The 12,075-nt window shown below is 37.4% G+C and overlaps 1 protein-coding gene across 5 annotated transcripts in view; it reads left to right on the top strand.

Annotated features, from left to right (window-relative positions):
- Positions 1 to 12,075, top strand: part of dlg3 (discs, large homolog 3 (Drosophila)) — a 75,586-nt gene that overhangs the window by 37,400 nt on the left and 26,111 nt on the right. For 2 of the 5 annotated variants that reach the window (XM_060885063.1, XM_060885058.1), the window contains 6 exons: positions 1,449 to 1,499; positions 2,429 to 2,553; positions 3,199 to 3,368; positions 3,539 to 3,675; positions 4,494 to 4,640; positions 5,201 to 5,373. In XM_060885063.1, coding sequence (XP_060741046.1) covers positions 1,449 to 1,499; positions 2,429 to 2,553; positions 3,199 to 3,368; positions 3,539 to 3,675; positions 4,494 to 4,640; positions 5,201 to 5,373 — 803 coding nt within the window. Of the gene's footprint in view, positions 1 to 1,448; positions 1,500 to 2,428; positions 2,554 to 3,198; positions 3,369 to 3,538; positions 3,676 to 4,493; positions 4,641 to 5,200; positions 5,374 to 6,157; positions 6,245 to 12,075 lie in introns of all 5 variants that reach the window. The other 3 variants (XM_060885064.1, XM_060885057.1, XM_060885059.1) reach the window with 3 other exon arrangements.

The raw sequence follows: 12,075 nt of genomic DNA, 5'->3' as shown, positions 1-12,075 counted from the left end.
TGTAACGAATAGGTGTTTAAGAAAGCTAACATCAAGTACAATCAATAGGATATACCAAATAAATGCAAATTACTTAATAAAAAAACCTTTAAAGTACAGTAAAATAATGTCTCTGTAAGATACTAATAATGCCTTAAAACCCAAAGCTTGACTAAATAGGTTTCAGTCTTGATGTTAGCAAGTCTAAAATCAAGGCACTTCCTTAGTTCGATGAAATTTGCAGCATAAAAACTAATCTTCATCTTCACCAATAACTGATAAGTTCCTCTTGACAGGAGAGTCATGCCAGGCTTATATTGCTTGAGCATACCAGACATGTATTGCTCCAAATCCATTTACTCAATTATACTGAAATAATATTATTTCAAATTTCATTCTGTAATATACCGAGAGTCATCGTCATCTCTTTGAATCAGATAACCGTTATAGTAATAGTAGTAATAGTAACCGTAATAGTTACAGTTTATAATTAAAACTGCTAGAACTAAGGCTATTATTTTAGATTTCTATTCATTTTGCTATGTTATATGATTATAAAATGTCAGTAATTGATTTGTTATGACAGATAAAACTAAGATTTATGTTTACTGGTAATACACTGACATCTGGTCAATGCAGCTATAGTTGTTTTGTAAAAGAGCTAAATCTTAATAAATCTGAATATCATCTGCAAAACTGTGGCAAGATATTCCATAAACCCGTTAAAATTTGGTGATGAATAAATATGTAAATTGAATAAAATTGTTTTAAGATCTAAACACTTTGGAACACTACAGAGTGCATCTGCATCTGCAATACCAATCAAACTGCATCTGTTTGATTGGTATTTGCTCTTGCTTGTATTTTATGACTGATGGTGTCAAAGTCTTTGTTGAGGGTCAAGTAGTAGCAACATAAATGGTCTCCTAAAATCCATATTTGGCATCTGTTTGGACTGGAATCCTGCCTCAGAAGGTGCTTTTAAAGGCTGGGAAGCTAGTCAGTTGATTGATTTCCACAGTCGAGATAACTTTGAAACAGGTTTGTAATTATATAACATGGTGTTCTTTGCAAGGGAAGGAACTATAAGAGTGCCAGACATGAGTGAAACACTGACTGTTTGTACTCTGTATGCAGTACAGTTAAGAAAACAATTTGCTTGTCCAAAGACTTAAAATTTCAGGTAGATGATTTGAGTTGCCATACAGTTTCGATTAGAGTTTCATAGTCAAATGCACAAAATTCTGAACCAAAATGTCTTTGCATATTAGAATTAGAATCATATTATTCCTTTCATCTCTTGTCTTCAGTTCATTGAATGTAATGTGTTTACTGTTTTATTGTAAATTACTGAACATTATGTTTAATAAATGTTTTATTGTATAAACAATAATTTTATGCGGTAAAATATTAATGGATAAAATTATGAGAGCCAGTACATTAATTGATTGTTCTTTTGTTTATTACAGGTGAATGGGAGTGATGGCATGTATAAATATGAAGAAATCATTTTGGAAAGGGTGAATATACAGTTACATTCTGTTACCCCTAATAGATTATTACATTTTGCTCATTTAAGTTTCATGGTCTCTAAGTCGCCTGTGAACATCTCACCACTAGATGGCAATAAATAACGAGCCCATGAACTGAACAGGAGGCACAACTGTAAAATGGCTTCTCTATAAAATGAACAATTGCATTTCTTCTCCATTTATAATTTATTCATCCTCTCAGGCTGCACTCATTAAATATGACAAGATAGTCCCAAGGAAGAAGTTTTAAGTGAGCACTAAACATATGAACATATAAATAGCCTTTCAAGGGCTGAGGCTTTTTCTGAATTTGTAAATTTTATAAAGCAATAAAGTTAGTAAAAGTTAGTAATCGGAGAGTATATAGCACCTTAAAACAGCAGTAGCTGTTGCAGGAGTTTTTGTGCATGCCAGAGCATTGTGAGTCTCCTACAGGTCTAGAAGTATCTTTTGGCTTTCAAGATAATTGCAGGGCTGCGACTCCACTAAGTGGAATTTCTCTGTGCTAAGGCCTAAATAAACTATTTAGGATCACACAATAAAAGGTCTGTGGGTGTGTAACAACTGACAGTTGGTCTCCGTGTGTCTGCTCTGGCTTGAGAGCCAGCCTCCCTAACTGTTCCTCATTAATTATAGAAAATAATAAAGTGGATCTTTTCTCTGCTGTCTTCTTTGGGGCCTGACTTGCAAACATGTCTGATAGACCATCTGGTTTTAAGCCACAACACTTGCATCACTTGTGCTTCTAGCCATCTATACATCATTTATTAAATAAAGATTTTTAAAAATGTCTCGTGAGATGCTTCTCTTTGAAGGAGAAAGGAGCTTTTATATGAACTAGAGCCCATTCAATTCCCCAAGGAATTGATAACACAATGCTAGTTTTAAAGACTTAATCTTTCTTCTGTACTGTATAGGGAAACTCTGGGCTTGGCTTCAGTATTGCTGGAGGGATTGATAATCCACATATTCCTGATGATCCAGGAATCTTTATCACTAAGATCATCCCTGGAGGTGCAGCAGCCATGGATGGAAGACTAGGGTGAGTCTGCACACTCTCATCTGTCAACACTGCATAAAAGAAATGCTGTCCTAGTAAACCACTGCCTTAGAACCACTGCCCTAATTTTCATTATGCACTTGTGTTTTTTTTTGTAGAGCTTTCTCAACCCCAGTATCCTATTTACTAAATGTGATCATTTTTCAAAGTAGTCACAATGCCCAGGTGGGCAGCATAGAATGTGGGTCAAAAGCTTGTCTTACACACATAGTAATAGTGAAAAGAAAAACAGTATTAAAAAGAAAATAAAGAATAAGAACAGCCGGTCATAAATGTAAGGTCTGTAAAGCCAGTGATGCATTGTTTTAATTTTGCAATGTTGTGGGATTGATGTAGAAAATACCAAGCCCGTAAACATCACCTTTAAACCACAGTCACTTTATATATACTTTAAGTAAACTGGCAATTTTGGACCATGGTCATATTTGCCTCTTGCTGTTACAGATGCAGTTGCATTTATCTTTATTTCATACATTATATGTCTTATGCTTGCTATGGAACATTTTTAAACAACATTTTTTTATGGAAGGTATGTAAAGGTGGTAGTTTTGAAACTAGATTAGGTGTATAGTGGAATTTATGTTTGTCATGTAACACTGACTAACATGGTGTGTATGTGTGTGTTAGTGTGAATGATTGTGTATTGCGTGTAAATGAGGTGGATGTGTCAGAGGTGGTGCACAGCCGGGCCGTGGAGGCTCTAAAGGAGGCCGGCCCTGTGGTCCGACTGCTGGTGCGCAGGAGACAGTCTCCACCTGAATCCATCCTGGAGGTCAATCTGCTCAAGGGACCTAAAGGTCAGAGCAAAATGCAAATCAGATTCTCTCACACATAAATCCACACTCACAGTATTTTCAAAACTTTTTATGTAGTCCTGGCATTAGAATTTCTCAGTACTGTCTCTAGCCGGTTAATTGTTTGATATCTCTGATTAAAAATCCAATAGTTAATTTTACATTGCATGTAGGTCTGGGGTTCAGCATTGCTGGAGGTATTGGCAATCAGCACATCCCTGGAGACAACAGCATCTACATCACAAAGATCATCGAAGGCGGAGCTGCACAGAAAGATGGAAGGCTGCAGACAGGCGATCGTCTGCTGGCTGTAAGCCACCATGACTACACTACTTTTACTTTTGACAAATGGTTTTATTCAATACCTACATACATTTGTGCAGACACATATATTTGTACCAGCCTTATCTTTTCCTTCACATAGCTAGGTGCATGTGTTTACATCCCACTGAAATGACATCTGAACTCCAGACAAAGATGATTGCAGATATAAACAAAGCCTCTAGTCTGGTGGATGAGTTTCACCAAAGAACAAAGCCTTTGACAAGTTCATATTAATTAATGTAAATAATGTACTTCATCTGACAACAAGGCATTCATCTATGGCTTTGTGGTGTTTTACTGTGTGGACAATTTCCATCAAGAGCTCAATACAGCAAGGAAACATGTTTCTTGTTTCCTGGCTCCTGTGTCTCATCTACTTCCTATTGTAGGGAAGCTAGTCCAAATGCAAGGGGCCACCTGGCATCCTCTCCACTATCATTTCCTTCCCATTGCTTCAAATGCAATGTCCCACTCCCTGGGGACAAACATCATACACTGATTTTTATGGTCTGTATGTGTTTGTGGGTGTGTGTGGTTTTTAGTCCCTTTTCAGGACAATATGTTTGGATAACAAAAGACATAAATGACATACACAACATAAATATTAGGATTTTGAGGTATAACCCATGATTTGTTTAAGCATGCATCCTATGTTTGAAAAATTTATATTAACCAAAGATGGTCTTTGGGTACTGAGTTTAATTTGACCTACATTATGTATTTATGTTAATATTGTAAAGTCAATGGAAGTATCTCACAAAGATAGTAAAACCAAAATGTGTGTGTGTGTGTTTGTGTGTGAAGGTGAATAACATCATCCTGCAGGATGTGCGTCATGAAGAGGCTGTTGCTGCACTGAAGAACACTTCAGACATGGTCTATTTGAAAGTGGCTAAGCCAGGGCCTGTGCACCTCAACGATATGTACGCACCTCCGGATTACTCTAGCAGTACGTACCTCCTTCTGCCAGTCTACACTGAAGACCACAACCACATAAAAAAGTATATGTTATTTATCTTAAGCTTCAGGATGGAATGCATCATGTAGAATGCAAGAATAGTTAAAGGATAATCGATAAGTAAGTAATAAAGTAAATAAATTGAAGCAATAAGTGTTATACTACTTACTCAACATACTTCCCATCGACTATCCATGTCTTTACAAGAGACGTTAAGATTTAGCCTACTGCTGTGTAGTTTTATAACAGTGCAGAGGTGTAGCAGTGGGTGTACCGTGTCTGCTCTTATTCCAGACTCCCACATGCCACAGTGCTCCACACACAGCCCTCCTCCACTCTCTCTCTCCTGCTGAGCGAGGAGGCGCACACAAATCTGTGTAAAGTCACACCTAAAGATTCTGCCAAGCACCAACTGGGCTCACACACACGCACATGTTCACATGCTCAAGCTCTCATTCTGCCTTTCTATCACAAACACTCGTGCTTTTGCAAACGCATACATGCAGCTTTAACCACTTCAGGACTAATCATCTCTCTTTTTCCCTCTACTGGTCTCGCCCTCCCCCCAGCCTTCCCCACCATGGTGGATAACCACGTCAGCCACAACTCTAGCATGGCATACATGGGAGCTATGGAGCCCAAGCCTGTGTACCAGCCTCCTCAGGTCACCCCCTCACGATATTCGCCAGTGCCGCGGCACATGCTGGGGGAGGACGACTTCACCAGGTCAGCTCTTCACATTTTCACTGCTTTCACAAAGTTACTCACTGTGTCATAGTGAAATAAAAGCACTCTCACTGCCAGATAATCACAATACACCTACAGTGTGTTTCACCAGGATGGGAACTTTCAATGTTTTGCACATTATCCTTTTTCACCACTTTTTCCTGAGCCAATATACTTATGCTTTTTTTTTTTTTTTTTTATTAGTTTAACTGTATTTGTAATAATTACATGTTTAATTCCTACTGATGCTATTTGTTACATATAATCCACCTTACTTGGACTGAACAAATGAGAATAGACTATTTTCATATGAGTAATGGATGTGGGCAGTAGAACATCTATGATACTGTATCTCTATGATGTTATGCCGATGTGTGGTGGTGTGTTCGTGGTATAAATAGTAACATGAAAGATAAATTAAGCCTCCTCAGGCCTGTGGGAGCACAGAAAACACTTGTGAAGGAGAGCTGAATTTGGGAATTGAAATTTAACGATCTAACCTTCAATGGTGAAAAACTGCCACAGTTTCCTGGATGAGATCAGCATGTGAGTCAGTCCAGCCCCCACCTCTGCCATTCAGTCCAGGCACATGAAAGCCCTCAAGTCTAATCTGTTGAATGAGAAATGCACACATTTTCACTGATGCATATGTGTGTGCACAAAAGCTTGCCTCTGTATCTATGCATGTTTAATGTGCTGAACACACCAACATCTCTGTCTGTCTGTTTGTGCCGCCATGTCTGAGCCAGCCCCATTTACTGTGTGATTTCTGTACTCTCACTAGGGCCGAGCCTATTTACAGTGTCATCCAAAAAGCTCTCAGCGATATGAGCCCCTCCTCAACCCACCTGTGCAGAGGGGGGGCTGGCAGGTACTAATTCAATGCTTCTTGCTCTGCTCAGTCTACCCGTTCCTAGCCTAGCTAACCTAACCTGACAATCACCCTTTCTGCACCCTTTTAGCACCACCGTTTCACTTTAGTCACGTAAAGGAGTGGATGGTGTGCAGTCATGTGAATATATACACTATAAACCTGAATAGGTTATCAGAACTAAGAACAATGATGCAGTGGCACCTGAAAGGTGCAACAGAAGTGTTTAACCTATCGTTGAGAGATTAAGAGTTCAAATCCAGATGATACCACAGCTGTCCATAGCTGGGAGTCAAGAGGACAAATTTTGTCATATTTTCTGTGTGGGAGGGATGGCATTACTGTATGTCCTCTGTCAGTCACAGTGACACTAGCCAATTGTGGGTGTTTGAGTTTATGCTTGCGGAACAGGGTAATTTGCAGAGCCCTGTTCAAAAAATGTGGCTTCACATATTTAGGTGAAAGCACATTTTAGCCTTCATTCAACTATATGTCCAGTCTGTGATTTGCTGTAACTATTCTGTGTATCATCCATGTCACTCAGCATTGTGTGCTCAGTAATCATCTGTCCTGCTATACTTCTTTTTCAGTTTTACAATATTATTATATATTTTTTTATTTGACTAATCGAATGTTTGAATTATTTTAAACATGCTACATGTAGGGAAACTACAGCTAAAGGTATAACTCTAGAACCTAAAAACAGGGGAGGATTAAATAAAAAATAGAATCCATCTGCACATGGAGAGTGGAGTAAATGAGGGATATATTTTAACAGTGCCCATTTAACACTGTATAGTCAATATAAACCCTAATCTTTATTACAATTGTGATGCTCTGAGCCAGGTTACCTTAACAAACTGCAAATATAACATAATTTTGCAATGCCAATTTTACGTGTAATTGAATCACAAATACCGTTCCTGAGATTCACAGAAAGTCCAGGCCTCACTCGGGTACACATACTAATGTTGCCTTGAGGAACTATAATGGTTTGGTTTCTGTTCCACTTATTTAACTGTACCCTGTTTTTCCTGGGTTTTTTTTTTTTTTTTTGTATTGAAAAGCAAGACGTTTATTCTGTTGTCAGGGAGTATTGAGGAGACACATACTGTATAGTGAGGTTGCCCTTCAGTTATTCAGGGAGAATATCAGGACACACCCAGATCCCTCCACCATCCCATATACACACACCAACATGAATGATCAGAGTTTGTTGAAATTAACACAGTGATATAAAACTGTTCACTTCTAGGCATGCACACACACATACAGACACACAAACAACTTCAAACACATTAATTTGAGTTAAGTCACATGTAGACAAATAAATACATATATATGCCATCAGGGTGCAAAAATATGGTATGATAATACCAAACAAGTCTATGGTGAAAAAATTTGCAAATATTCTCACTAACTGATATTCAGCTGATAAACGTTCGGCGTTAAACATGTTTCAGTACTTCATGCATTATTGATGCAATCACATAAATGATGTACATAAATTATAAATCTACTTTCTTAGGTTATGTGTGTATGTTTATTCAGGTTGCAAGGAGATAAATATGTAGAGTTATGGATATAAATATGTCGTTATTGCTTGTATGGTGCCAGTGTGCTTCTGGAGATGTGTTTGAGTGAGTGACAATCACTGAGTCATACTGGGGACTTAGATCAGCATTTTGGCCATCTGTGCTTCCTGCATGCCTGTCAGTGATACATTTGCATGTCTATCTGATCCACCTTAGAACCACAGCCACTGCCAGATGCATATATTAAGAAGATTTAGTTGAGAATTTCTTCCTATCTCTTGATGGATGGGCAGCCATTTTATAGGAACATGTTGCAGTTTTTAAATCCATTATGTATTTCTTGATATTGAATAAGCATCTCCTTGCACCTTTCCCACTAAATTTGACATGAGTTGTTACTTTGGGGTTAATGCATTGTGGCATTAAGACGTGAAAGGATGTGTCATACCTGCAGAAAGACCTTTTAGCAACAAAGCAAATGAAATGGCCAGGTATAACACCTTTCCACAGAAAACAGCAAGGCTTGACTCTCTAAAAAATTCAAACTCAGAACCAACCCCTGTTGACCAATTGTGTGTCAATTTCTCATCACAAAACACTGCTTACAGTCTATGGCACAAGGTCTAAGGATTTGTTTTTTGTTGTGATTTTACTACAGACAATATAGTAAATGCATTCTTTTGCAGCACACAAGCAATTGAAATAGGAAGCCATTCAGTCTAACTAAAACAAATCAAAGTATAAAAGTATTATAATGACTCTTTACATTGCTATGATCAGACATGGTGCTTAGAAATTGTGCCATAAATTACCAGTCATAGACACAAATAGAAAGCAGGGACCAACTCTTATGTTCTGTTTTGTATCTTTTGTTTTTCCATGTTGTTTATGTTATGAGGGTAACTTCATCTGAAGTTTATGTGGGAAAAGACGGATGGTTGGACGTCACTGTTTGCTTTGTACACATACAGTGCATTGTAGGCTAATCACTAACGACGAGTCAACAGTGAGTGTAAAAATGGCCAGCCTCTTTATAGCTCATAATCTAAAAACTATACTCCTCTATGCATCTTGGGACTGCTAAGTCACTGTAACCCCAATTAAACTACAGTGTTTTTTTTTTTTGGCAACTTTAATCATGCTCCTGAATTTAAACTGTTAATCATTTATCACACCTAGTTTATTCTTAGCTGCTCCAAAAGGCTTGGAATATCTTGAACAGTCTGTTGCTGCAGAGTCAAATTAGAATAAAGTCATGTGCTCTGAGGAAGAGAGCTGTGGTAGAGTTTTAACTCTAAACTTTAAAAGAAAGAAGAGAAAGAATAGAAAGAGTGGTATATAGCAGCCATGAAAGCCATGGACCTGTGATTGTGCCAAATAGAATGTGTTTCCCAGAGAGATTGTTTGTGTGGAGATGTGTCAGCTCTGTCCACCATTAATCACCCAAAGCAGAGCCAATTACTGTGAGCAGAAGCAGAGAGAGAGAGAGAGAGAGAGAGAGAGAGATGAGGGTGTGTGTGTGTGTGAGAGAGAGAGAGAGAGGGGTAGCGCACTGGGACACTGTGACCCAATAAACAACCTCACAGCTTCACTCACAGCAGTGAGTTTAGGGAATTTCAGCCTGTGCCCCAGAAGACCAGGGGGAGGGCAACGCACCACAAACATTATCAGAGGGAGACAGACAGCAAATGTACCAGAAGGAGTGATGGAAACAGTGTTTGAGGAAGAGACAGATAAAATATATTTCTCTTATCAGCGCCTAACTGTTCCTTAGGACACATTCTTAGAACACATGAAAAGGAAACAGGGAGGGGATGCAGGTTTCAAGATACAGTATTTGAGATGTTCATAATATTTCTAATATTTCTGTCTTGTTCCCATGGTTTCATTGATTCTTCACTCAATCATACATTTTATGTCTAAACCTAAACAAACTAATTACTTCTTTACACTGTTACAAATCTTTGGATAGACTTGTTCATGGTAGCTAGTCAATGTACTTAAGAAATGTGAGGTACAGTGTGCTTGTCAAGGGCTAACATGAATAATGAGCATTTAAATGCTACAGAAGTCAATTTTAATACACAGAGCCATCACTGAAATAAAAGAATGACTACCAAAAAGATGTGTACATGAATATAAAATGGTTTTTGCTCATGAAAATGAGGGTGAATGTGGGTGTGTAAGAGTTAATTTTTACGGTTGATACCAGTGTATGACAGCCAAAGTGGAGCTGTTTCCCATCACACCCATACAGCCAGAGATTTCGCAGACTTGCAGACAGATACACGTGCCATATGAAAGAAGGGACAGAGATATAGATAGTCTTAGTATAACTTATAGTACTTTCAGGCTGTGTGGAGTAGCTGGTGTTAGGCACCATGTTCACCGTGAACATCTCCTCGTCTGTGCCGTTGGTGAGGTTTAATATGGAGAGACTAGGTAAGAAATACGTCTCCTACAGGACCTGGGACGGGATTTCCAGGTAATTGCACACTTAACTGAGGAGACTGTATCACACAAAGGCTGTGGCTTCTTTAAGATCTTTCATACTTCCAATCCAGATCTTTTTAGAAATGGACGTAAAATACTTAGATATACTTGCTGGGTATTTTATGAACACAAATGAACTTTTTATCAACTACTGATTAAGTATCAAAAGATATGATATATTTGTACATCTCACATTATATTTTATATATACTCATATTTCACTAGACACTCTATAGCTATGCAGGCATTGTATACAGTATTGTGAAATATTATATATATGAAACATAGCCTTAATTTTAGGGATAATTTAATGTAAAGAAGTGATTGGCAAACAGTCATAGTTCATAGATCATGGTTACATTTCGGGCTCTCTTCATCTATATGTGATTGACTGCGAAAACTTGTCAAATGTCCCTGTGGCAAAATTGTGTAAATACAAAAAAATAATAATAATAATTTCATCAAAAAGAAGTCTGACGTTAATATACTCTGCTCTCTACTTTAATTAAAAATATATATATGAAAATGTTTTATTTAGTTGTAAAACTTTAGTTTTATTTTAAAGTTGTAAAGTGTTCTCATTGTTCTCATCATCCATATCATTAGGAACACTTGCACACCTGCTAATTTATGTAGGTGTGTAATCAGAAAAAAATATTTGGGACTTTTTTGGTCCAAAAAAGTTTTTTCCCTCCAATATTTCGGAATAATTGTGGTCTTTGTAAATTTAGCCATGACATGGTTGTTTGGGGACTTATGGGTTGGTGTGAATATTTTGAAACTGCTGACCTCCTGTGAATTTCATACATACAAATTTATACAGAATGGTGTGAAAAACAAAAAACATCCTGTGTGCCAAGGGTCTGCAGGCTGCAACACCTTGCTGATGAGAGAGCACAGAGAGAATCTGAGGCTATTGTGGGCAAAGACCACTGAAACTGGGTAACTGAAGACTGGATAGAGACCAGTGCCTGTATTCATAAAGATTCTAAGAATCATCAGAGAGAGCTACTAACTTAGCTTAAAAATTTTAACTAGGAATCATATCTTCAGAGTGATTCAGGAGAAAATACAAAAACCTTTATTTTAGAGAGGAACGGGGCTGTCCCTATTGCTAGATATGACCTTATCTTTTGAAGGCTGTAATTGTTTGTCCAATTAAAAAGTGCTTTTATAATATGGTCTATAATCAGCCTTCATTTAGTCTATATGTTAAGATATTTGAGGCTATATTGTGCAGGGATTACATTGTTATGTATCATATTAGTCATTTGCTAACATCTGTATGTTAATTAATAAATGTAATTAATGTAATGTAAATGTAAACATCTCAGACACAGCGCAGAAATGTCATAGCGCCAAATTTCATTTCTCATTTCTCTCATATCATTTCTACCTCTATTATAGATAATAATCTTTTATTTAATCTCTATTATTCCTCTATCATTTCTACCTCCGCTCCGTTTCGGAGATGTTGGTGTATCTCTGAATGCCGTAGCGACAGAATATTTATGTGTATATATATATATTTCTGAGCTGTGTCGGAGATGTTAGAGAGGTTATCTCTAATATGATTCATCACAAAAATAATCCCTACACGATCTAATCTGTAGCATCTTATTAACTCACTATCATTATTGTATAAAATACATTTCTTCTTCCTCTTCACCTTTCAGCCATTTTCTCCTCTGATAAAGAAACTTTGAAGCCTCTTTAAAGTCCTCATCACTACTACTAAGACTTTTTGACTTTAAGAGCTTATCTTCATAAATAACTTTTATCTTTACTGGGATCTTCTCTTTC

This window comes from Tachysurus vachellii, chromosome 13, assembly GCF_030014155.1.
Source record: "Tachysurus vachellii isolate PV-2020 chromosome 13, HZAU_Pvac_v1, whole genome shotgun sequence".
NCBI lineage: Eukaryota > Metazoa > Chordata > Actinopteri > Siluriformes > Bagridae > Tachysurus > Tachysurus vachellii.
The sequence above is the reverse complement of the archived record's forward strand: the minus strand, read 5'-3'. Positions and strand labels throughout refer to the sequence as shown.